This window comes from Papio anubis, chromosome 17, assembly GCF_008728515.1.
Source record: "Papio anubis isolate 15944 chromosome 17, Panubis1.0, whole genome shotgun sequence".
Taxonomy (NCBI): Eukaryota; Metazoa; Chordata; class Mammalia; order Primates; family Cercopithecidae; genus Papio; species Papio anubis.
The window spans coordinates 4,381,293-4,406,163 of record NC_044992.1 but is presented as its reverse complement, the minus strand read 5'-3'; the positions used below and the strand labels follow the sequence as shown (position 1 = coordinate 4,406,163).

The 24,871-nt window shown below is 52.0% G+C and overlaps 3 protein-coding genes across 5 annotated transcripts; 1 reads left to right on the top strand and 2 right to left on the bottom strand.

The window, feature by feature from the left end:
- Positions 1–1,782: 1,782 nt before the first annotated feature.
- On the bottom strand, positions 1,783–7,953 carry ZMYND15 (zinc finger MYND-type containing 15). Of its 2 annotated transcripts, none has more exons than XM_003912138.4 (14): positions 7,743–7,953; positions 6,656–7,274; positions 5,979–6,213; positions 5,730–5,885; positions 5,305–5,465; positions 4,344–4,493; positions 3,950–4,030; positions 3,691–3,807; positions 3,519–3,607; positions 3,330–3,428; positions 3,021–3,174; positions 2,872–2,930; positions 2,434–2,594; positions 1,783–2,075 (listed from the first exon to the last, which is right to left on the bottom strand). In XM_003912138.4, exons 2-14 carry the CDS (start codon positions 7,242–7,244, stop codon positions 1,904–1,906), a joined length of 2,223 nt encoding a protein of 740 aa, XP_003912187.3. In that variant the 5' UTR covers positions 7,245–7,274; positions 7,743–7,953; the 3' UTR covers positions 1,783–1,903. The 2 variants fall into 2 exon arrangements, with proteins under 2 accessions (XP_003912187.3, XP_009187673.3); XM_009189409.3 differs by having other exon boundaries at positions 7,776–7,879.
- On the top strand, positions 7,848–13,582 carry CXCL16 (C-X-C motif chemokine ligand 16). Its single transcript, XM_009189407.3, has 6 exons — positions 7,848–8,555; positions 8,897–9,035; positions 9,307–9,389; positions 12,320–12,736; positions 13,175–13,238; positions 13,341–13,582. The coding sequence occupies exons 1-5, from the start codon at positions 8,414–8,416 to the stop codon at positions 13,219–13,221; spliced, it is 828 nt and encodes a 275-aa protein (XP_009187671.2). The 5' UTR covers positions 7,848–8,413; the 3' UTR covers positions 13,222–13,238; positions 13,341–13,582.
- A 956-nt stretch (positions 13,583–14,538) lies between these two features.
- MED11 (mediator complex subunit 11) lies at positions 14,539–16,574 on the bottom strand. Of its 2 annotated transcripts, none has more exons than XM_017950284.3 (3): positions 16,408–16,574; positions 16,075–16,205; positions 14,539–15,202 (listed from the first exon to the last, which is right to left on the bottom strand). In XM_017950284.3, exons 1-3 carry the CDS (start codon positions 16,490–16,492, stop codon positions 15,161–15,163), a joined length of 258 nt encoding a protein of 85 aa, XP_017805773.1. In that variant the 5' UTR covers positions 16,493–16,574; the 3' UTR covers positions 14,539–15,160. The 2 variants fall into 2 exon arrangements, with proteins under 2 accessions (XP_017805773.1, XP_003912185.1); XM_003912136.5 differs by having other exon boundaries at positions 14,539–15,089.
- Between the last annotated feature and the right edge of the window lie 8,297 nt (positions 16,575–24,871).

Sequence of the window (24,871 nt, the reverse complement as noted above, 5' to 3'; positions counted from 1 at the left end):
AAAAAAATTAGCTGGGCGTGGTGGCGGGCACCTGTAATCCCAGCTACTGGGGAGGCTGAGGCAGGAGAATCACTTGAACCCGGGAGGCAGAGGTTGCAGTGAGCCAAGATTGTACCACTGCACTCCAGCCTGGGCAATAAGAGCGAAGCTCCGTCTCAAAAACACAACAAAACAAAAAGCACATGGGAAGTTCCACAGTGAGAGAGCGCATCCTTATTTAGAAGCATCTGGCTGCAGAGTTGACAGGGGAAGGAAATGGCATGAGATCAGCCTGCAGAGATTGGCAGGGACCACATCAGCAGAGCCTTGTCATCTCCATCTTCTAACTACCCGTTGACAGGAGCTGAAGAAGATAAGTGAACACATTAAAAACACCCTGAGGAAGTAGTCAGCCAGCTCCAGAGTGAGGAACATTCTACGAGACAAATGACTCTGCGTCTTGCCAAATCAGTGTCATGAAATAAAAAATAAAAGTCAAGGAGGTATGTTATAAAATGAAAGAGACTTAAGAGTAACATCAACAGGACTTAATTGTTCACCTTAGTCCCTTGGTTAAGGTGGTATCTCCCGGATTTGTCCTCTGTCTTTCCCTTTCTATACTTAGTGACTGAAATCGTTAAGGCAGCCCACACTGTAAGAGCTAAGGGAAGTCACTGAAGGGACTGAAGCAAGGGAGAAATGAGGTCAGATGTCTTTTTTTTTTTTTTTTTTTTTTGAGACGAGTCTTGCTCTGTTACCCAGGCTGGAGTGCAATGGCACGATCTTGGCTCACCGCAACCTCCGTCTCCCAGGTTCAAATGATTCTCCTGCCTCAGCTTCCTGAGTAGCTGGGATTACAGGCATGTGCCACCACGCCCGGCTAATTTTGTATTTTTAGTAGAGATGGGATTTTCTCCTTGTTAGCCAGGCTGGTCTCGAACTCCCGACTTCAGGTGATCTGCCTGCCTCGGCCTCCCAAAGTGTTGGGATTACAGGTATGAGCCATGGCGCCCCATCCTCAGATGTCTTTTTTTTAGGAGGAATACTTTGGGCTGCAATGTGGCGATGAGATATGGTGGAGTTTGCAGCGGGAATGGACATACCTTGATGGACTTGAGTGATTTCAGGAGAACAGCTCAGCAGGAGTTGATTATTGGATATGAGGTGGTGAGAAAAGGTGGAGATGGGTGGCTGGGGCCTTTCACTGAATCCAAACCAAGGGTCTGCGTGGTCCCAGGAGGTTGTTTGTTTCCCCTGCCCCCAGGAAGAAGCCACTTTCTGCTGCTTGGTCTTTCCTTGCCTTGGTGCTGGTCCCTGAGGGTGACCGGGACTGGAAAGCGACTGGTCAATACATAATTAGGAGAGCCATGGGATTACCAAGGAGGGTCACAATCCCTGACTCTGAGTTAAAGAAATGACAGCCGTCAAGGAGACTAAAAGGGGCTGGGGGAAAGTAAGTCATCCCTAACTCCTTTTCCGATGCGGGAGGATCACCAGAGGTCACGAGTTCGAGACCAGCCTGGCCAATATGGGGAAACCCTGTCTCTACTAAAAATACAAAAATTAGCCGGGTGTGGTGGCGCAAGCATGTAATCCCAGCTCCAGAGGCTGAGGCAGGAGAATCGCTTGAACCTGGGAGGCAGAGGTTGCAGTGAGCCGAGATCGCATCCCCTGCACTCCAGCCTGGGCGACTAGAGGGAAACTCCGTCTCAAAAAACAAACAAACAAACAAAAACTTTCTCTTCCTTCCCAGTTTAATGGCCCAATTATGAGCGTGTAATCAAAAGGTCAATGACTCAGTGGTTTCAAACAAGTAATTTTATTGACCTTTTCGTGTTTTACCAACCTGTCCTCCCCCTCGACCTTGAGTGTTTTCAAGTTTTCCTCTCAGTGTTTGGGAGGGGGTCTACTATGGTATCAGCATTCATCTCCGCCGGCGGGCCCCCCGCCCGGGTTTCTTTTCTCCTCGGCGCCTTCGGGTAAGGGCAGGAGGAGCGGAGGGAGTTGGGGACGGGGGTGGGGGGCCGGGCGCTGGGCGGGTCCCGCTCCCTTGCGCAGGCTTGTAAACCAGATGGAAGATGAAGGCATTGCAGTACCTGCGGGGGGCGCGGGGCGCAGTCAGGGACTAGGGGGCGGGGCTCCAGGGGCGGGGCTTGCCCCTCTGAGTTCCAGGGCGTGGGGCTAGACTCAGGGTTGGGTCTGTTGGAGGGTCGCGGGGTCTTTTGTGGGTTGCGGAGATTCCGTGAGCTACATCTAAAGAGGGGTGTGCTGGGGGATGTCGAGACCTCCCATGGGGGCGACGAGTAGTGGGGGCAGAGAAGGCAGGTTGCTGGGCTGGGGGCAGGAGGGTCCCAGGACTGCAGGGACCAGGGCAGAGGTGGGTCTTTGTGGATGTGGAGCCAGAGAGTAAGAGAAGTGAAGGGTCAGGAAGGAAATAGGGTCGCAGGCCCTTACCAGGGCATGCAGTTGTCGGCCGCTCTGAGGCGAAAGGGGGAGCGGAAGGGGTTGGGCTGGGGAGGGCTGGTGCCCCCTCCAGTGGCCACCGCCATGGTCTGGTCGTCCATCACACAGCCGTACTCGCTGCTCTCGGTGAAGAAGGCTGGCACTCGGAGGGACTGGGGTGGAGCGAGACTCGCTCTGAGAGGCCCCTCCCCAGATTCGTCCCAGCAGCCAGAATGACAGACAGGGCTGAAAGCCCCGGGACAGACCGGGCAGAAGGGAGGAGGGGGAGGACCGAGACAGACACAGAGAGAGGCAGGGGGACCCGTGGGCGCTCCCCAGGTTTGTGGAGCGGGTGATGGTGAAGAGGAGAGCCCAGAGACTTTCAGAAAAGGAGATGGGGAGGGGCCAGGCAGGAGGGGAGAGAAGTTCCCTTTTGCCCCCATTGCCCACCTGTAACCGTGGCAGAGAGCTCAGCCACGTATCCTTGAGACCAAACCCGGAGTTAAATCCTGCAGACAGAGAGGAGGGAGAAGCTGGCTTCCATGGTGGGCTTCTCTCCCACCTTCCCCACATGCCTACCCCGAGACCTAGGCTCTTACCAATAACCAGGTCGGGCTTGGGCCCCTGGAGCAGGTGGTAGGGCCTTGCTGACACTTTGATCTGCAGGTCCCTGCGGGCTCCCTTCTCCTTAGTGCCAGAGCTGGGCCGTGCTGATATGCCAGAACCAGGACGGACAGACACCTCGGGGCCGTCCTGAGGGGCCAGGAGTGGGGTGCAAAGGCCACTGGAAGTCAGGGAACTGGAGGATGCACCAGGCAAGATGGGGAGTGGGAGGCAGAAGGGCAGGGCCCGACCAGGAGGTCACTGGAGGGGTCAGGGCTGAAAAGCAGGGCCCCCTCAGCCCTTACCCTCTGCAGGGTAAAATGCTGCTGGTCGCTTTCGGGGGGCAGGCCATCACCTACAAACTGCAGCTCCAGGGCCACATGGGGGAGCAGGACTAAGAGCTCCTGAAGGACAGAAAGAAGGACAGATCTGGGTTCTACCCTGTGCCCACCCCCATACGAAGATACCCAACCTTCGGGCCTGGGGTGACTTACCCAAAACACCATGACAAGGTCAAACTCCTTCCCGGCCTCCACCACGTGGATCTTCAGTGATTGTTTGTTTTGGATGTTGAGCTCAGGGACTGGGTGAGAAGCCAGTGCAGTAAGGATGTGGGCCATTCTCACTCCCCCATCTTCCCCCCACCCCCCACTCCGCTCTCCTTACAGGACTGGGGCACCAGGTGGGTGATGACGTAGTACACGGTCAGCGGGTAGGTGAGAAGCACAGCTGTGGGGGAGTCCAAGCTGAGGCCACGCCATGTGTAGTAATCCTGCCATGAGCCTGGGAGGAGGGGGTTACAAGAGGACCTGTCCCTGGGCTCCACCTCCTCTAGTCTAATAGGCCGCTTCTTCACAGCCACCCAGGCTCTGGTTCTCCAGTCCCTGGCCCTACCCCTAGCTCCCACAGGGCCCCTCCAGCTCACCAAAAAGAGCCCGGGGTGGATCTGGGGGCACAGGAGGCATCAGGGCAGGCCCGTCCCCCTGGAGAAGCTGGTAGGGGTCTCCTGAGAGGATGAAAGAAAGAGGGGCCTGGGGTCAGGGAGACCCCCACCTGACCCATCTCCTTCTTTCTTCCAAGGGAGCTGTATTCCCTGAGAGAGCCATAGTAAGAGGAATGGGGGTTTGCATACGGACGGGGCCTGTGGGTAGAGTTGGTAGGGGTGATTCCATTGCGGGCTGGGAAAGGCCTGAAATGGCCCTGGTGCTGTTGGTAGGGGTCAGTGTGTATGTGGAGGGATTATCTGGGACCCAGACAACTTCTTCCCAGTCCTTTCCTCTATGCCGAGGGGCCCAAGCCTGAAGAGAGAGCCCACGTACCACCGCGAAGGCTGAGGGATGGCATGTGGCCTCGGGGGTGCCTGGAGGAGCCGGGGCCTGGAATCAGCATACTGAGCTGGGTCCAGTAGCCACGAGTGAGGCCCCGAGAGGCCAGGAAGGCCTCCTTGTTGAAGGTTTCACTGGTCACCTCTGGAGAAGGAGAAGGGGAGGAGTTGAGGTGCTGGGCTAGAACCCCAGACTTTTTTTTTTTGAGTCTTGCTCTGTCACCCAAGCTAGAGTGCAGTGGCGTGATCACGGATCACTGCAGTCTCGACCTCTTGGCCTCAAACGATTCTCCCACCTCAGCCTCCCGAGAATTGTGACCACAAGCGTGTGTACCATGCCTGGCTAATTTTTTCTACTTTTTGTAGAGAAAGAGTCTATGTTGCCCAGGTTGATCTCAAACTCCTGGGCTTAGGTTGGCCTCCCAAAGTGCTGGGATTACAGGTGTGAACCATTGCCTGGTCTACAACCCCAGACTTGAACTCTCCCCAGCCTCCCGCAAGGACTCTGGTTCTAAGTCTGGTTCCAGTCAGGCAGGGAACTACCATTGCTGAGTGTCTCCAGTATATCAAGCCAAGATAATCCTTGTAACAATTCCATGGGCCTTTACGTATGTTCATATCCCTCTTTTATAGATGAGGACACGGAGGCTTCAGGAAGCAAAGTGGTTTGTTTAAGGTCACACTGCCAGTTAGTTGTGGAGTCGGGAAGCAAGTAAGTGTTTGGATCTCTGTCCCCCAATCCCTGCACTCTCTCAGGGACCTAGACACTCAGTCCTTGGCCTCACAGACCCTGTCTCCAGCCCCAAACACCCAGCTCCTGCCCTTGTTCCAGGGATCTAGGCTCTAGCCCCAGACTCTCAGCCTTCAACTTCAGGACCCTGTTCCCAGACATCTAATTCCCAGTCTCAAAGACCTGGGCCCAGTTTCCCCCAACCATTCTGACCTCCTTATGGTACCTGCGGTGTAGGTAAAAGGCAGGGCTGCCAGTTCTCCTGCCCGATCCATGAAGGTTGCAAGCCTTGGGCACCAAAATCGGTGGCTCACATCATCTGGGCACCGCCGCCAGTCAGCCCGGAGACAAGCCTCGCCACAATACAAGACAGCACTACACTGGGGGCTGAGGACACAGTGGGTGGTGGGCACCTAGTGTTAACCTCTGTGGGCCCTGTCTGCTGTCCATCTGCCCAGCAGCTGCCCATATGTCCCTCGGTCTGTTTGTCTTACACCCTCTAACCGCCTGTAATAGCCTGTATTGTTTCATCTGCATCTTCTCATGTCCCTGCCCCTCCTTCTGTCTGCTAGGCCCCCCCACCACCCTGCTTTCTTTCTATTTGCCTGACTGTTGGGATCTTCCTCTCCCCGCAGCTTTTGGGCTGCTCACCAGGGTGTCAACTTCACTTCAAAGCTGTGCCTGTGACACACGTGGCAGGTTCGAGCGCGAAGGGAAGCAAAGGTGAAGCCTGGCCGGGGACCCCATGTCCGCATTGGGGTCTTGGCTAACTTCACACCTAGCCTTGGGACCAAGCTCTCCAGCTCTCTAAATAGGGGGGAAGACGGAATCAGGCTGGAGGGGGTGCTTGGGAATCCAGGGCCCCAGCCCTCCCCAGCCTCAGATACCAGATTTCTATACCGATGCAGCCGGGCATCTCCCACAGTAAGCTGTTGGGGCTTTCGGGGGTCCCCAGAGCCCATGGGACAGGCCATGCTGTGACAGAGGAGAGCATAGGCCCGAGGAGCCAGGTTCTCAGTCCCTGAGCCCCAGCTGGCAGTTCCCTGGGCTCCATCCACTAGCAGATCAATGCCCAAGATGGTGCCATGCTCATCCGTCACAAGTAAGAGACAGGAAAGGTGCAGGGGGGCAGCCTCTGGGGAAAGAGGGAAAAGTTGAGGTGGTAGGGGACAGCGAGAGACATGTGGTCAGGGTCAGGAGTAGCAAACTCAGATACCTACAGGGGCTAGGCAAGTAACCTCACCAAGTAAAGGGCACTGGGTAGAGAGCGCACACTCCTTCTAAAGGGGACAGCTGCTACAGAGGACCAGAACGCGCTGCCATGCACAAATGTAGGCCCCCTGTCAGAGCTTGAGATTTTTCTTGGGAATGTGTAAATCCAGACTTCTGGATATTTTTTTTCTTGTAATGTTTAAACATTAAATTTAAAAAAAACAAAACCCACTGTGGGTCAATAAAAACACCTTTTCAGGCCAGATTGGCCTGAAGGCCAGCACTCAGAACTAGTGGCAGGGGAGGGCTTCTGAAGGGAGGATGGCTGGGCAAGAGGTAGGGCAGGGCCAGCCCTGGGTTCTTACCACTCCTCTGTCCCTTGGTCTTCTGGGGTCTTGTTTCATTCTCCACCCTGTCCTCTCGGCAGCCATCCTTGCCACCTCCTGCCTCCCGGTCAGCCTCCTCTGACTCTCCTGGCGGGTTTGTTTCCTGGGGGGACTCCCTGCTGCTAGGAGCTAGCTCCTGGTCCTCCTCTGGTTCCACCTTCTCTGTGCCTGCACCCCCTTCCTCTCTCTTCTCTTCTTCTTCATCTTCCTCCTCTTCCTCCTCCCCTTCCTCCCCGTCCTCTAGGCTGACAAAGCTGACGTAGGGGCTCAGGTCTCGCAGGTGGAGTGGAGGGTCATCTCCCAGGAGCCGGGCAGACCCCAGGCCTGGTCCAGGACCTGGCTCTGCCCCTTGCCCCAGGCTGATGCCCACACTACGGTTGGGCAGGACATGGAGCACCCAAAGCGCAGGGTCCTGGGGCAGCCTTCTGATCTGGGCCTCCAGCTGCCACCAGCGGCCCTCAAGGCTAGTCCCTACAGCTCCACGCTCTGCCACAAACTTTCGGAACCAGCCGAAGAGAAGGGCAGCGAAATCAAGGAACTCATCCCGGTATCCAGACACAAACTCCATGTCTTCAGGCGCACAGGGCCCCGGCCCAGACTGAGCAAAAGAAGGGATATATGGTGAGGGACAGGAGAGCAACGATGGAGTTTGGGGCTAGGTCACAAATTTGGAGGAGAGGGTAGGTTTGAGAGTCACTTAGGATTGGATCCACGAATATGCTAGGAGCTGAGAAGAGGGTTTTCAGGGCTGAGGATGGGAGTTCAGGGAGGAAAATGGGGGCTGGACTTGAAAGTGGGTGACCAGGGTTGGAGAAGACTACTCAGGGATGAGATGGTATTTGGGGCTTAACATTGGAGAGTTCAGACCCTCAAAAGCAGAGTTTAAATTAAGGCTAGAGAGGAGAGAGGGCTAATCCTATCGGGAAGGGTTTGGTGGGGAGGGAAGCATTTTGGACGTGTCAGTGGGGTATGGGAGTGGGAGCGAGGGTGTTCCCTGGGCTCGGATCGGCGTGACGGGCAGCCCCGGTAGACCTAGCCCCTCCCGACCACCCCAATCCTCCGGTACCTGCAGCCGCCACCACTTTTCGAAGGTAAATACCTCGGGGTGGAGGGTGCGCGGGTGCGGTCGTGACGTCAGGGCTGCCCGAGCCCTCGCCGGCTGAGCGGGCGGCCACGCCCCCGGGCTCGGTGCGTCCGCGGGTGGTGGCCCCGCAGGTGCGCGCGGCCGGGGCTGGCGGCGACTCCCTCCACCGGGCCGCCCGGGAGGCTCATATAGCGCGGCTGGGTCCCGCGGCGCCCGGAGCGGGGAAGTGAAAGTGCCTTGGAGGACGAGGGCCGGTCCGGCCGTGCGGCCGCCTCACAGGTCCGCGGGCGCTCGGGGCGGGCGAGGCGGGTGGCCTCCTGAACCGAACCGAATCGGCTCCTCGGGACGCCGTCCTCCCGCCCCTCCTCGCCCGCCGCCCGAGTTTTCTTTCGGTTTCTTCCAAGATTCCTGGCCGTCCATCCACGGAGCTCGGGCCCAGTGCGGGGGCGCAGGGCGCGGGAGCTCCTCCTCCCGGGTTTTCCCTGTGGCCAGAGGCTGGCACGGCGCGGGCCGGGTACTGAGCGCACGGTCGGGGCGCAGCGGGGCCGGGGGCTGCCGCTGGCTCGCGCCTCCTCTCCGGCCGCGACCTGGCGTCGACGGCCGCCGTCTCCTCCAGTCCTTGGCGAAAGCCATTGAGAAACCAGCTGGACGTCATGCGCCGGAGCCTGTCTGGGAGTCAGAGCGAGACGGCTCCATCCCCGCAGACTCCGCGGAGCCCCGACATGGGACAGGCCTTGGGGCCCGGGGCCCGCCCGCTCCTGCTCCTGCTCCTGCTGGCGTGCCTGCCTCCGCCAGGTTAGCCGGGGGCGGGACAGGGGACCCAGATTCCCCAGTCATGGGAAGGGGGTGATTTGGGGAGGGGACATGAGGCCCACGGAGTTGAGTTGATGAAGGCAGCGGGGACAAGAGGAAAGCCAGCCAGCCGCTCGGGGTTGGCGACAGAGGCCCCGGGACACCTGGCTCCGGGCGGGATTATGGATGTTGTGGGGGTCGTGATAATGTGTGGGGTGAGCGTGGCGCTCTGACCCTGGGTCCACGGGAGAGGCTGTCATGGACCTGTGGATTGGAGGCCAGGGAACAGCGGAGTGGGGACCCTAGGCCTGGGAACGCGTGCTGACCACCTCTGTCCTGCTCAGGCAATGGCAACGAGGGCACCGTCACTGGAAGCTGTCATTGTGGTAAAAGAATTTCTTCTGACTCCCCGCCATCGGCTCAGTTCATGAATCGTCTCCGGAAACACCTGAGAGCTTACCATCACTGTCTACACTACATCAGGTAATTTCACCTGCCTCTGCGAGCGCCTGCGCGGCCCCTCCTTGCCAGGTGCGTCCAGGACCCTCTCTGGTCAAACCTGAACTCCTTCCCGGCGCACCTAGCCCGATCTCCGGGTTCTGTTTGCTCCCATTCCCCGAAATTTCATGACTCCGTCGCACCTACCGGGGAATTTCCCAGTCCCAGCAGAAAGGGCTCTTGGTAGCGACTTAACGCCTTTGGAATGAGGAAGGAAAGGAGGAGCCGTAGCTGAGCCCAGGTCTCTCCTCCGCAGGTTCCAGTTGCCTTCCTGGAGCGTGTGTGGGGGCAGTAAGGACCCATGGGTTCGGGAATTGATGAGCTGTCTTGATCTCAAAGGTGAGACTTCCCCACTGCTCTTCAGGCTCTGCCTCCAGGACTTAGCGGCTTCCACCTGACCGTCTTCTTTACCTGAGGCTTTTCCCCTGGGGCCGCACATTCCCAGAACCTTCTTCTGATCCTGTCCAAAGTACTTAGACTCAGTCCCCGTTTGCCAGCGGGTTGATCATTCACCATCACCTTCATGATTTTTGCCAATTCATTCTACCACGTGTGCTATTGTCTACTTATTAATATTTTTCTTGAAATCAAAGTACTATTTTATTTTATTTTATTGAGATGGAGTCTTGCCCTGTCGTCCAGGCTGGAGTGCAGTGGCACCATCTCGGCTTGCTGCAACCTCTACCTCCCAGGTTCAAGCGATTCTCCTGCCTCAGCCTCCTGAGTAGCTGGGATTACAGGCGCGCACCACCAAGCCTGGCTAATTTTTGTATTTTTAGTAGAGACGGGGTTTCACCATGTTGGCCAGGCTGGTCTCGAACTCCTGGCCTTGTGATCCGCCCGCCTCGGCCTCCAAAAGTGCTAGGATTACAGGCGTGAGCCACCACACCTGGCCTATTTTTCTTTTCCAATATTTTATTATGAAAATTTACACATATACAAAAGTTGAAAGAATGGCACACTGAATATCCAATGCCTCCACCTAGATTCAACAATTTTATTTATGTATATTTTACATATTTACATAAACATATATTTTACACTATCAATTTTACAGCACTTACACGATATTTGCTTTATTAAGTATAATCTATTCATCCTTCTATCCATCATCCATCACCTTATTTCTCGATGCATTTTTTTTTTTTAATGGAGTCTTACTCTGTCACCCAGGCTGGAGTGCAATGGTGTGCTCAGCTCCCTGCAGCCTCCGCCTCCCAGGTTCAAGCAATTCTCCTGCCTCAGCCTCCCAAATAGCTGGGATTACAGGCGCCCGCCACCGTGCCCGGCTAATTTTTGTATTTTTTTAGTAGAGACGAGGTTTCTCCATGTTAGTCAGGCTGGTCTCAAACTCCTGACCTCAGGTGATCCACCCGCCTCAGCCTCCCAGAGTGCTGGGATTACAGGCATGAGCCACCATGCCCAGCCTCTTGGTGCATTTCAAGGCAGGTTGCGGACATCGTTGTACTTCATCCCAAGACATTTCAGCATGTATATTAAGTAGAGTTCAATATTTTAATGCTTTCTTCTCTTTTGAGTTCAAATTTACGTACAATGAAATGAATTACTTTTAAGTGTGCACAAACTAGTTTTGAAAACTTAAGTAGAGGCCCCCAGATCTTCCTCCAAATCTCAACTCACGAGGCTGGAGAGGTCGGGCGCGGTGGCTCACGCCTGTAATCCCAGCACTCTGGGAGGCTGAGGCGGGTGGATCACCTGAGGTCAGGACCAACATGGTGAAACCCCATCTCTCCTAAAAATACAAAATTAGCCAGACATGGTGGCAGGTGCCTGTAATCCCAGCTACTCGGGAGGCTGAGGCAGGAGAATCGCTTGAACCTGGGGGCGGAGTGCAGTGAGCCAAGATCACGCCATTGCACTCCAGCCTGGGCAACAAAAAAAAAAAGAAAAAAAAGAAAGAAAACTTAAATAGTAAATTATCCTAAGCAATAACATCTGTGAAGTCACAAGTTTGATGCACTGGTTATATTTTTCTCTTAAAATAAATATACAACCTTTAAAATACAAAAGGTTCTTCCATGTCCTAGCTAAAGTTTTGTACGATCTGTGTCATCCATACTGCCTTTAAGTCTGCCTAGACCTACATGATTTCCTTTCATCCTCCCAGTTACCCTGGCCCTTGGTACTACAATTATCCTCATGTTACAGCTGGAAGAAATCACTTCCGGAGAGGTTAGGGACAAGGGGCGAGGTTACATAGCTACTTGAGGTTACACAGCTACTTTACAGCAGAGCCTGGATTCCAACCCTGGTCTTCTGATTTCCCAGTTCATGACACCCACTTGTCTCGTGGTTTGCTCACTTCCTTGTCCCCTATCTTTTCCGTCTGTCACTGCCTTCCTCTTCTGGCCTTTAGCTTGATATCCTCCCTGACCCGCTCTTCCCTCTGTTGGAGCTCAGAACACGACACTCCAAAACATGGCACTTTGGTCATTAAGAAAACAGCAGAAGTAAGTAGCTCAGTCTGCTGTTTCCGTTTTTCTGTGACAGCTAGCCATAAAGGAATTCTCTAACTTCATCTGGAAGTAGGTCATAGGCCTCGTTTCAGAGGGGTCCTGCCCTATACTTGGAGGCCAAGAAGAATCTGGACAGGCCTTTCTGGTCCCCCCGTTCCCCATGTATTACCATTAGATCATACCCTTTTTGTCCAATCATACTTTTTTTTTTTTCTTTTGAGACGGAGTTTTGCTCTTGTTGCCCAGGCTGGAGTGCAATGGTATGATCTCGGCTCACTGCAACCTCTGCCTCCCGGGTTCAAGCGATTCTCCTGCCTCAGCCTCCCATGTAGCTGGGATTACAGGCATGTGCCACCATGCCTGGCTAATTTTGTATTTTTAGTAAAGACTGGGTTTCTTCATGTTGGTCAGGCTGGTCTCGAACTCCCGACCTCAGGTGATCTGCCCGCCTCCGCCTCCCAAAGTGCTGGGATTCCAGGCGTGAGCCACCATGCCCAGCCAATCCAATCATACTTCTATACAACTGTCTATTCTTCACAGCAAGCCTAAGCATAAAAATACACTTTTCCTTGGGTATTTGGGTCTTCGTTTCTGAAGTTTCCTATGTCATGTAAAACTGTGATTAAATAAATGTTAGGCTTTTCTCTTGTTAATGTTTTTTATTTATAGGGGTATCAGCCTTGACCCTTGGGATGGGTGAGGAAAAGATATTACTTTTTCTCTGCTACACGTCTATCTGCTTTTTCACCTTTTCCCCTGATAGTCCTGATTCCTCATTTCTTTCCTTTCCAGAATGTGGACATGCTTACTTGGGGAGTGTGGCCCACCAGGAGCATTTACCTCCTACCAGCACCCCCAGTTCTCAGGCCTCAGAGGGGGCATCTTCAGACATCCACACCCCTACCCAGATGCTCCTGTCCATCTTGCAGTCAACCCAGCGCCCCACCCTCCCAGCAGGATCACTGTCCTTGGACAAAGAGCTCGCTCGTCCCAGTGAAACCACCATTCCCACTGCGGGCCACAGTCTGGGAGTTGGGCTTGAGGCTGGGGAGAACCAGAAGCAGCTGAAAAAAAATGCTGGTCCCACAGCTGGGACATCAGCCACAGTGCCGGTCCTGTCCCTCCTGGCCATCGTCTTCATCCTCACCGCACTCCTTTCCTATGTGCTGTGCAAGAGGAGGAGGGGGCAGTCACCACAGTCCTCTCCAGGTAAACTGGACCTCTGAACCCTTCCCCCAGGGACCCAGAGCCTTCCTGACAGGGATCCTGACCCAGTGGCTCTCAGGTGGCTGGAAACCTGGCCTCCGCACACAAGTATCAAGGTTGTCTGCACAAGGTTGACTCTGGGCCCTCTGAGGACAGTCAGCCAGGGACTGTAGAGAGTGGAGAGGGAAGAAAGCCACCATGGGCACAAGGACTAGTGCTTGCAGCAACATCACAGAGAAGATAGCTAGAGCAAGCTAGTGGGAGATGAAGCTGCAGAGGGAGGTGAGGGCAAGTCATTCAATTAACAAATTTTCACTGAGCACCTACTGTGGGCCAGGTCATAGGGTTAATGTCTTGATCTGATTCCCTAGTTCAAGCCTCATCCCCCCATCACTCTCCTTGATCTCAGAGCTCATCTCTCAATTTCTTCATCCTTTCCAGATTTGCAGCTTCATTATATACCTGTGGCGTCTGACTCTCATACCTGAGCCAAGAATGGAACCTTGTGAGTGTAAACGGTGGTTTATTTTTACACAAGGTATAATAAAGGAGATCAACCCGACAACATGGCAGGCACTGTATACTTGTTTTGTTTTTCGTTTTTCAGGTACGGACTGTACGTTGCCCAGGCTGTTATGGAACTCCTGAGTCAAGTGATCCTCCCACCTTGGCCTCCGAAAGTGTGTGGATTAGAAGAAGCGTGACCTACCATATTCAGCCTACACGTATTTGTTAATATCTAACATAGGACTAACCAGCCACTGCCCTCTCTTAGGCCCCTCATTTAAAAATGGTTATACTATAAAATGTGCTTTTCATACTGGGTAATAATAACTTGGACAAATTCTATGTGTATTTTTTGTTTTGTTTTGCTTTGAGACGGAGTCTCGCTCTGTCATCCAGGCTGGAGTGCAGTGGCACGATCTCTACTCACTGCAACCTCCACCTCCCAGGTTCAAGTGATTCTCCTGCCTCAGCCTCCCGAGTGGGATTACAGGCATGCGCCACCACGCCTGGCTAATTTTTGTATTTTCAGAAGAGATAGGGTTTCACCATGTTGGCCAGGCTGGTCTCAAACTCCTGACTGCAAGTGATCCGCCTGCCTTGGCCTTCCGAAGTGCTGAGATTACAGGTGTGAGCCATCGTGCCTGGCCCTATGTGTGTTTTTTAACTACTAAAAATTATCTTTATAATGATGGACTCTTTTTTTTTTTGAGACTGAGTCTTACTCTGTTGCCCAGGCTGGAGTGGAATGGTGTGATCTTGGCTCACTGCAACCTCCGCCTCGCGGGTTCAAGCGATTCTCCTGCCTCAGCCTCCTGAGTAGCTGGGATTACAGGCGCTCACCACCACACCCGGCTAATTCTTGTATTTTTAGTAGAGACAGGGTTTCACCATGTTGGCCAGACTGGTCTCGAACTCCTGATCTGGTGATCCGCCCACCTCGGCACCCTAAAGTGCTGGGATTAAAGCTGTGAGCCACTGTACCTGGCCCTCTGTGTGTTTTTTAACTACTAAAAATTATTTTTATAATGATTGAGTCTTCTTTATGGAAACAACCGGCCTCAGGCCCTTGCACCCTTACCATGATTCCTGGCTTATTTGTTCTGCTCATGGTTCCCCCTCGTCCCAAATCTCCCCCAGTACACCAGTTGTTCCTCCCCACCTCAGCCCTCTCCTGCGTCCTCTTGTCCCCGCAACGAAGGCCTGGGCTTTCCCACCCTCCCTCCTTAGCAGGCGCTGTGCTGGGACACCACATGGGCTGGTTTCACTTCCTCAGTCTCTTGCCTACCCCAGTGAGAGTCTGATCTTGTTTTTATTGTTATTGCTTTTATTATTATTGAGACTCTAGTTCTTGTTTTGCCTCTCTGAATGAAGAAGAATGTGTCTTCGTTAGGCCAAGTCTGCGGGAAGCCTGGGGCAGCAGCATGAAGTGTTAGAGGAAGTGGGTTGGGTATGGGAGTTTCCATCTCCTCTCTGAGCCTGTCAGGGTGTTTGTGGAGAGCAGAACAGGAGCACCCTGTTGGAGAGGCCAGGGCATAGCTGTGGGCAGGCTTGGGCTTCAGTTTTTCCGTGCCCACCATTTGCCCCTTTGTCCTAGGGTACTCTGACCAGCAGGGCATGTTGGTGCCCATACTCCCCACCCTACATGTTCTCAGGTTCTGTCCCATGGCGCAGACGATGGTCTCCCTCTGAGCTCTGGGTCCACCTCCCTGGCCTAGTTCTCCAGCATCTGCTCGCAGGTTCGAGCCACATCACTGAGCTTGAGGCGGGCATAGTCCACTCGCTTCAGAGCCATCTGACAGTCCTTCCTCGAAGAGTAGCTGGAGCCCTCATGGGGCTGCCCTGTGGCCACCTACAAGACAGACTATCAATGGAGCACCATCTCCTTTACCCTTACTCCAAGCAGGCATCAGGTCTCTTGTCTCATTTCTTACCTGAGTTTGAATTTGTTAGGCCACCTGGTAGCTGGATAAATAAATCATTTAACTTATGTTAATCTTGTCTGTAAAATGGGAGTGACAATAACTACTTCCTAGAGTTGTTGAGGATTAGATAAAATAATGCAGAGTATCTGGCACACTGTAAAAATTAGTAATGGTAGCGATCCCTGCGACAAGTTCAGAATCTTCTCAATCCTCCCCCTCTTCTCAGGATATAAGGATCTGGGACCTCGTGGCCTTGAAGTCAGGCCAAGTTTCCAGTGACAAAGTTCTGTAGTTCTAGCATAATTTACACATTTTCTCCCAGGCACATGTGATATTACCCAGTGAGGTACGCAGGGCCACCTTTAATTCTTTCATTTTATGATTTATTATTTTTATTTTTTGAGACAGAGTTTTTGCTCTGTTGCCCAGGCTGGAGTGCAATGGCATGATCTCGGCTAAGTACACCTCCTGGGTTCAAGCGATTTTCCTGCCTCAGCCTCCCTAGTAGCTGAGATTACAGGTGCTCACTACCACGCCCAGCTAATTTTTGTGTATTTAGTAGAGATGGAGTTTCACCACGTTGGCCAGGCTGGTCTCGAATTCCTGACCTCAGATGATCCACCCGTCTCGGCCTCCCAAGGTGCTGGGATTACAGGAGTGAGCCACCGCACCCAGCCTAATTTTTATATTTTTGTTAGAGACCAGGTTTCACCGTGTAGGCCAGGCTGGTCTCGAACTCTGTCAAGCCACTGCGCCCAGCCCATTCTTTCCTTTTAGAGGAAGAAACCGGCTCTGGACGGCCGGCTGGGGAGGTCTGGGCCTGCCCAGTTAATGCTCCACCCGGGATCACCCAAGGCTGAGGCTTTGACCCAGAGCTGGGGTCCGCTCGCAGCACCCTCCAGACACACCGACCTGGGTGAGGTAGCGGATCTGAGCCGACAGCTCCGCCTCCACGTGTAGCACTGAAGCGGTGAAGGCCGCCGCCTGCCGGTCTAGAAGCCGCTCGTTGGTTTTTTCCTTGGACAGTTCTAGGATGACAGTACCTGCCAGGGCGGAGAGAGGGAGGGGACACACGGAGACTGCCAGTGTAGCCCCGCCCTAGGGCCAGCCCCTCTCAATCCCGCCCTTTCGCTGCGCACGCACGTAGGAGTTCCTCCCCAACCCCGCTCCGAGTGCCGGGTCAGCCTGTGCGTGCAGCCCGGCCACGCGTTCGCTCCCCGCCGTCCGGGTTGTCGCATCCCGAACCTGCATTCTGAAGGATGGCGCCGATTTCCCGTTCAATGTCTTCCAGGGCGCGTAGTCTCTCGTTCGCCAGACTATAGGTAGCCATCGTCACTCTGGGAATTCTCACCTGGAGTTTCTCCTGAGAAACGCGACGCTTGTTCCGGAAGTGGCTCTCGGTGTGCGCCTGCGCAGAGGGCACCGTGTAGGGAGCACTACAATTCCCAGGATGCTCAGCGCAGCCTCGCCCCCACTCGGTCCACCTGGTGAACTACAACTCCCAGGGTCCGCGGCGCCTCAGCCACAGGACCACCTGTAGTCAGAGGCGACAGTGGAATATCTCCTCGCCCAAGGCCATTCAGACCTGTCCGCCTTCTTGACACCGTCTGTGGCCTCTATTTAGTTTATTATACATGAGTTTATTTATCAGAGTCTCACTCTGTCGCCCTGGTTGGAGTGTAGTGGTAAGATCTCTGTCACTGCAACCTCCACCTCCCAGGTTCAACCGATTCTCCTGCCTCAGCCTCCTGAGTACCTGGGACTACAGGCACCCGCCACCACGCCCGGCTAATTTTTGTATTTTCAGTAGAGACGGGGGTTTCACCATGTTGGCCAGGCTGGTCTCGAACTCCTGACCTCAAGTAATCCACCTGCTCCGACCTCCCAAAGTGCTGGGATTACAGGTGTGAGCTCAATCTTAAAGGGGAGCTACGTGGATGAGAGCTTGTAGTGGAAAAGGGAGACGTCATAGGCAAGAGCATGGTGCTGTGACGGGCTCAGCGCATGTGGAGTCCAGCAAGGGATTCTGTCTGCCTGGAGTGAATGGAGTGTGGTGGGGGTTAGGTATGACAATGGTGAGGCTGGAGAGAGGAGCGGAATCAGGAAAAGTCTTGGAAGCTAAGTACTTTGGACTCGAGTTTGAAGGCATTTGCGCCTTTAAAGTGTTTTTAAGAAGTGTGTTATGACCAGAATTACCTTTTTTGGAAAGATCTCTTGTAACAGTTTATAGAAGATTATCAAAAATGAAACCAGTTTGCCCAAGGTTAGCAAATGAAGGTTATACTCAGTTAAACTGAATGATCTAGCCTGGGGAATGTAGTGAGATACTATCTTTATAAAAAAAATTGGGGGGCTGGGCATGTTGGCTCACTCCTGTAATTTCAGCTCTTTGAGAGGCTGAGGCGGGAGGATCACTTGAACTAAGGACTTTGAGACCAGCCTGGGCAATATAGTGAGACCCTGTCTCCTATATTTTAAAAAATAAAGGCCAGGTGCGGTGGCTCACGCCTATAATCCCAGCCCTTTGGGAGGCCGAGGTGGGTGAATCACCTGAGGTCAGGAGTTCAAGACCAGCCTGACCAACATGGAGAAACTCCCGTCCCTACTAAAAATGCAAAATTAGCTGGGCATGGTGGCACATGCCTGTAATCCCAGCTACTTGGGAGGCCGAGGCAGGAGAATCGCTTGAACCTGGGAGGCAGAGGTTGCGGTGAGCTGAGACTGTGCCATTGCACTCCAGCCTGGGCTACAAGAGTGAAACTCCGTCTCAAATAAATAAATAATAATAATAATATATAAATATAAATATTTAAAAATTTAAAAAAAATAGCCGGCCGGGCGCAGTGGCTCAAGCCTGTAATCCCAGCACTTTGGGAGGCCGAGACGGGCGGATCACAAGGTCAGGAGATCGAGACCATCCTGGCTAACACGGCGAAACCCCGTCTCTACTAAAAACACAAAAAATTAGCCGGGCGAGGTGGCGGCGCCTGTGGTCCCAGCTACTCAGGAGGCTGAGGCAGGAGAATAGCGGGAACCCGGGAGGCGGAGCTTGCAGTGAGCTGAGATCTGGCCACTGCACTCCAGCCTGGGCGACAGAGCGAGACTCCGTCTCAAAAAAAAAAAAAAAAAAATAGCCAGGCTTGGTGGCTGACACCTGTCTTCCCAGCTTCTTGGGAGGCTGAGATGGGAGGATTTCTTGAGCTTGAGAGGTCGAGGCTGCAGTAAGCCATGGATTGTGCCACTGCACTCCAGCCTGGATGACAGAGCGAGACCCTGTCTCAAAAACAAAACACTTGATGGGTCTGGCATTTGACTTAATCCTTCCCTAAAAGCTAATCAGATGACAGTAAAGTGGCTTTTTTTAAAAAAAATGTATTTTTCGAGACAAGGTCTTACTCTGCTGCCCAGGCTGGAATGCAGTGGCTCAGTCATGGCTCACTGCAGCCTCAAACTCCCAAGCTCAAGTGATCCTCCCACTTCAGCCTTCTGAATAGTCAGGACCATAGGTGTGTACCACCACATGTGGCTAATTTTTAATTTTTTTTTTGTAGAGACAGGGTCTCATTGTGTTGCCTGTGCTGGTCTTGAACTCCTGAACTCAAAGGGTCCTCCTGCCTTGGCCTCCCAAAGTGCCAGGATTATGGGTGTGAGCGTACTGTGCCTGGCCTAAAGTGTTTTTAAAAGGAGTCAAAGGGAGAGGAGTTAATAGCAAAACTTTAGACGGATATTGAAAAACAGACTGATTTTGTAGTCAAGTGGTAACTAAGCCAGCAGCAAAGAAAGCTTACAAGCAACCTGATTTACCATGAAATTAGTAGCATCGTGTACAACTGGGGTGAAAGTGGTACTAAAATTAGGAGGATTATTTGAAGTTAGACCTCCAGATCTCTTTATTGACTCTATATATCTTGGCAACTGATCTTCCCCAACCCATCAGAATACTGGAGGTTTCTTTGTTGGAAATGGAAAACAGGTTTTTAGCTTAGAGAGCACCTGAGTACAGTTGAGGGCAAGACCACTGCGTTGAAAACAGAGATTAGGCCGGGTGCAGTGGCTCACACTCGTAATCCCAGCACTTTGGGAGGCCGAGGCGGGAGGATCACCTGAGGTCAGGAGTTCGAGACCAACCTGGGCAACATGGTGAAACACCATCTCTACAAAAATTAGCCGGGCGCGGTGGCAGGCCCCTGTAATTCCAGCTAGTTGGGAGGCTGAGGCAAGAGAATTGCTTGAACCTGGAAGGTGGAGGCTGCAGTGAGCCGAGACTGTGCCACTGCACTCCAGCCTAGAAGACAGAGCAAGACTCCATCTCAAAAAAAAGAAAACAAAAGTAAGTTTAGGGCCAGATGAGTTGGCTCATGCCTGTCATTCTAGCACTTTTGGAGGCCAAGGCGGGAGGATCACTTGAGCCCAGGAGTTTGAGACCCGCCTGGGCAACATAGTGGGATCCTAACTCTACAAAAAATACAAAACTAGTCCCAGCTACTTGGAGGGGGCTGAGATGGGAGGATTGCTTGAGTCTGGGAGTTTAGACTGTGGTGAGTCCTGATCACACCACTGCTCTCCAGCCTGGGTGACAGAGTGAGACCCTGTATCAAAAACAAACAAACAACCCCCCCCCACCGAAAGTTTATACAGTGAGTGGTAGTTTCCAGAACTCCATCAGCAAGGCTTATACTTTCCAGGTAAGAGACTGGAAGACTCTTCTCTGGGGAATTTGACAAAAGAGAAAAGACCTCAGGATATGAACATCAGGGGCTCTCCAACCAGTCAGTTGGCCAGATAACCTCATAGTGAAACTCACAGTTGGTAAGTCCCAACTGTGTACATGGAAATTCTAGTCAACTTCTTAGCACCTCACTCTTTTTTTTTTTTTTATTTCTTGATATAGGGCCTCTGTATGTCACCCAGGCTGGAGTGCAGTGGCACAATCATAGTTCATTGTAGTCCTGAACTCCTGGGCTCATGTGATCATCCTGTCTCAGCCTCCTGAGTAGCTGGGACTACAGATGTGAGCCACCAAGTCACGCTAAGCACCCGCTCTCAAATGTGAGCAGAAAGCAAAGATTTCTAGGTATTTAAAGAAACTTTCTAACACGAAAGAGAGAAACTAAAATAAAAAGGGGGAGGTGGGAACAACTATTCAAGTTCTTAGGTAAGAGATAGTATAAAACATGATTGAATCCAAAAAAGCAACCTTGGCTGGGCGTGGTGGCTTACGCCTGTAATCCCAGCACTTTTGGAGGCCAAGGCGGGGGGATCACTTGAGGTCAGGAGCTGAAGGCCAGGGTCGGTATAGAGCTTTTCGTTCCTGAGTCAGGCTCTCAAGGTAATTGGCAGAGAGCAATGCCAACATTTTATTGAAAGTAGATGTTGTTGCTATTGTTTATGTGTCCAATAGAGTTAGTCCTGAGGGAATTTAAATGATGGTGCCACATTTCTTGATCCCTTCCTCCAAGAACATTATTTTCAGAAGACTGGAAGGTATCAGTAACACTGCAATTTGGAGCAAGACTCCGTCTCGAAAACAAAACAAAACGAACAAAAACACCCTAGAAAAATCAAACCATGAGGGAAGTAATGAAAAAAATCTATCACACGAGCCAGGTGTAGTGGCTCACACCTGTAATCCCAGCACTTTGGGAGGCCAGGGCTGGTGGATCACCTGAGGTCGGGAGTTCGAGACCAGCCTGGCCAACATGGTGAAACCCCATCTCTACTAAAAATACAAAAATTAGCCAGGTGTGGTGGCACACGTCTGTAGTCCCAGGTACTCAGGAGGCTGAGGCAGGAGAATTGCTTGAACTTGGGAGGCGGAGGTTGCAGTGAGCCGAGAGTACGCCATTGCACTCCAGCCTGGGCAACAGAGCAAGACTCTGTCTCAAAACAAAAAACAAACAAAAACAAAAATCAAGAAGTTGCCAAATAAGCATGTTTAGAGATAGGGAGGTAAATGCCAAAATAAACATCTAAAGGTTGTGAAAGTAGGCCGGGCATAGCCTGAGCAACATGAGGAGACCCCATCTCTACAAAAAATAAAAAAAAACTGGCCGGGCGCAGTGGCTCACACCTGTAATCCCAGCACTTTGGGAGGCTGAGGCGAGCAGATCGCTTGAGGTCAGGAGTTCGAGACCAGCCTGGCCAACACGGTGAAACTCCGTCTCTACTAAAAATATAAAAACTAGCCAGGCGTGGTGGTGGATGCCTGTAATCCCAGCTACTTGGGAGGCTGAGGCAGGAGAATTGCTTGAATCCAGGAGACGGAGGTTGCAGCGAGCCGACACAGTGCCACTGCACTCCAGCCTTGGTGGCAGAGTGAGACTCTGTCTCAAAAAAAATAATAAATAAAAATAAAAATTAAAAAATAAATAAAACTATCTGGGCATGGTGGCTTTTGCACTTGTAGTCCCAGTTACTTGGGAGGCTGAGGTAGGAGGATCTCTTCAGCCTGGGGCATGGAGGAGGCTGCAGTAAGCCGGGATCATGCCAAGGGTGACAGAGCAAGACCCTGTCTCAAAAAAAAGGTGGTGACAGTAGTTGCCTCTGAGGAGGAGGAAATTAGAGTGGGAAGGGTCTGCTTTTTATTGGAATAGGTCTTGTAGTACTATCTGACTCTTTATGTGTATACATAACTTTGAAAACAAAAAGTAAAGAAAGAATGAAAAGTAAGAGAGGGCGTGGGCATGGTGGCTCATGCCTGTAATCCCAGTACTTTGGGAGGCCGAGGTGGGTGGATCACGAGGTGAGGAGTTCGAGACCAGCCTGGCCAACATGGTGAAACTCCATCTCTACTAAAAATGCAACAATTAGCTGGATATGGTGTTGGGTGCCTGTAATCCAAACTACTCAGGAGGCTGAGGCTGGAGAATCCCTTGAACCCAGGAGGCGGAGGTTACATTGAGCCGAGATCTCGCCATTGCACTCCAGCCTGGGTGACAAGAGTGAAACTCTGTCTCAAAAAACAAAACAAACAAAAAAAAAAAACAAAGAAGAGAGGAAATAAATAAGAGACATAAGTGTAGAGGAGAGTGTTTTGTTTGGTTTCCCCTTTCCTTCTTCCTCTTTTTTTTCTTCTTCCCTCCCTCTTTCCTTAAATAGAAGAGACTTATATGGGCTTATTTACCATGGAGGAAGAGCCATAGATACAGGTTGGAGAGGGGTGTGGTTTGGTGGATCAAGGTCTCAGTGGAGGTGGGAGGACAGCGATCTGAGCACAGGTGGAGGGATTAGCTTTGAACTGGAGAGGGCACCTTAACCTTGGTTGTGTAGGAGAATTGGTGTAGATGTCACTGTTTGTCAGTAGGAGGTGGGAAATTGAAATTATTCATTCTTCATTGCCTAATCTCTGTGAAAAACAGAAGTCACTTTGAGCATGAGGAAGGCAGAAAATTAGTGTGTAGGTAGCTGGGCGCTCACGCCTGTAATCTTACGACTTTGGGAGGCTGAGGCAGGGGAATCACCTGAGGTCGGGAGTTTGAGACCAGCCTGGCCAACATGGTGAAACCCCGTCTCTACTAAAAATACAAAAATTAGCCGGGCGTGGTGGCAGGTGTCTGTAATCCTAGCTACTCAGGAGGCTGAGGCAGGAGAATTGCTTGAATTAGGAAGGTGGAGGTTGCAGTGAGCCGAGATTGTGCTGTTGCACTCCAGCCTGGACAAAAAGAGTGAAACTCCATCTTTAAAAAAAAAAAAAAAAAAAAAAGAGAATTAGTACATAAGATGGGAGCAGGAGAGGGAGGTAACCAGAGACTTGGAGAGAGACAAGAGTTTGTCTGGCATTGCGGGCCCACCTTGGGTTAGAGACTGTACATTTTTAGCAGCCCCAGATTCATACCTAGTGTCTGGTACCTAGAATGTGTTTAAAAAGTTTGTTGGCAAGGCACAGTGGCTGACGCCTGTAATCCCAGCACTTTGGGAGGCTGAGGCAGGTGGATGACATGAGGCTAGGAGTTCGAGACCAGCCTGGCCAACATGGTGAAACCCCGTCTCTACTAAAAATAGAAAAATTAGGCGGGTGGGATGGCGGGCGCCTGTAATCCCAGCTACTCGGGAGGCTGAGGCAGAAGAATCGCTTGAACCCAGGAGGCGGAGGTTGTGGTGAGTCGAGATTGGGCCACTGCACTGTAGCCTGGGTGACACAGTGAGAACTCTGTCTCAAAAAAAAAAAAAAAAAAAAAAGAAAAATGTGGCCGGGCGCGGTGGCTCAAGCCTGTAATCCCAGCACTTTGGGAGGCCGAGACGGGCGGATCACGAGGTCAGGAGATCGAGACCATCCTGGCTAACGCGGTGAAACCCCGTCTCTACTAAAAAAATACAAAAAACTAGCCGGGCGTGGTGGCCGGCGCCTGTAGTCCCAGCTACTCGGGAGGCTGAGGCAGGAGAATGGCGTGAACCCGGGAGGCGGAGCTTGCAGTGAGCTGAGATCCGGCCACTGCACTCCAGCCTGGGCGACAGAGCGAGACTCCCCCTCTAAAAAAAAAAAAAAAAAAAAGAAAAATGTGTTGAATGAACAAATAAGAGGTTGTATGAGCACCAACCCCTGTGTTCAGAGCAGAGAAAGGGATATAGTTGGATGGATCCAGGCTGTGGATTGAGAATACGATCGTGAATGGAGGGTTGAGTGTGCTGATGAGATAGGGGTTGATATGATGATCTTGAAGCATAGTCTGGAAAGAAAATGAAGTGTCAAGTAGTGGGAAAACAGAAGGGCCAAAAGCTTTGTGACAAAAAACCCAATAAACTGTTTTTTGTTGTCATCGTTTTTTTTTTTTTTTTTTTGAGATGGAGTCTTGCTGTGTCACCCAGGCTGGAGTGCAGTGGCCTGATCTCTGCTCACTGCAAGCTCCGCCTCCTGGGTTCAAGCCGTTCTCCTGCTTCAGCCTCCCGAGTAGCTGGGACTACAGACGCCCGCCACCACGCCCGGCTAATTTTTTAGTAGAGACGGGATTTCACCGTGTTAGCCAGGATGGTCTCGATCTCCTGACCTCGTGATCCGCCCATCTTGGTCTCCCAAAGTGTTGGCATTACAGGCGTGAGCCGCCACGCCCCACCATAAGCTTTTTTTTTTTTTTAGTGCCTATTATAACTGACTACATGAAAATAGAAAATTGTCCTAGTGTATGAACCTAAAAAGCAAAAATAATTTTTTTTTTAGAGATGGAGTTTTGTTCTTGTTACCCTGGCTAGAGTGCTGTGACACGATCTTGGCTCACTGCAACCTCTGTCTCCCAGGTTCAAGTGATTCTCCTGCTTCAGCCTCCCAAGTAGCTGGGATTACAGGCGCGCACCACCATGCCCAGCTAATTTTTTGTATTTTTGGTAGAGACAGGGTTTCACTATGTTGACCAGGCTGGTCTGGAACTCCTGATCTCAGGTGATCCACCCGCCTTGGCCTCCCAAAGTGCTGGGATTACAAATTACAGGTGTAAGTCACTGCGCCCGGCCTTAAGAAAGAAAAATTTAAAACATTTATGTATTATTAAAAATACAGGAAGCCGAATGTTTGGAACTAGACAGAGGTGATAGTTGGTTGTACAACATCGTGAATATACTAAATGCCATTGAATTAGACTATTTATTTATGTATTTATTTATTTGTTTATTTATTTATTGAGACAGAGTTTTGCTCTTGTCGCCGATGCTGAAGTGCAATGGTGAGATATTGGCTCTATAAAAATACAAAAATTAGGCCGGGCACGGGGGCTCACGC

Excerpts from the sequence above, each read along its gene's own strand:
- ZMYND15 (XM_003912138.4), bottom strand. The coding sequence starts at position 7,244 with ATGGAGTTTGTGTCTGGATACCGGGATGAGTTCCTTGATTTCGCTGCC. Across the intron at positions 5,466-5,729 it reads GAAGTGAAGTTGACACCCTG|CCCCCAGTGTAGTGCTGTCT; the intron begins GTGAGCAGCCCA and ends CTGTGTCCTCAG. Across the intron at positions 3,175-3,329 it reads AGCATTTTACCCTGCAGAGG|GACGGCCCCGAGGTGTCTGT; the intron begins GTAAGGGCTGAG and ends CTGGCCCCTCAG.
- MED11 (XM_003912136.5), bottom strand. The coding sequence starts at position 16,492 with ATGGCTACCTATAGTCTGGCGAACGAGAGACTACGCGCCCTGGAAGAC. Across the intron at positions 16,206-16,407 it reads CGCCATCCTTCAGAATGCAG|GTACTGTCATCCTAGAACTG; the intron begins GTTCGGGATGCG and ends CCGCCCTGGCAG. Across the intron at positions 15,090-16,074 it reads AGATCCGCTACCTCACCCAG|GTGGCCACAGGGCAGCCCCA; the intron begins GTCGGTGTGTCT and ends TCTGTCTTGTAG.
- CXCL16 (XM_009189407.3), top strand. The coding sequence starts at position 8,414 with ATGCGCCGGAGCCTGTCTGGGAGTCAGAGCGAGACGGCTCCATCCCCG. Across the intron at positions 9,036-9,306 it reads CACTGTCTACACTACATCAG|GTTCCAGTTGCCTTCCTGGA; the intron begins GTAATTTCACCT and ends TCTCCTCCGCAG. Across the intron at positions 9,390-12,319 it reads GAGCTGTCTTGATCTCAAAG|AATGTGGACATGCTTACTTG; the intron begins GTGAGACTTCCC and ends TTTCCTTTCCAG.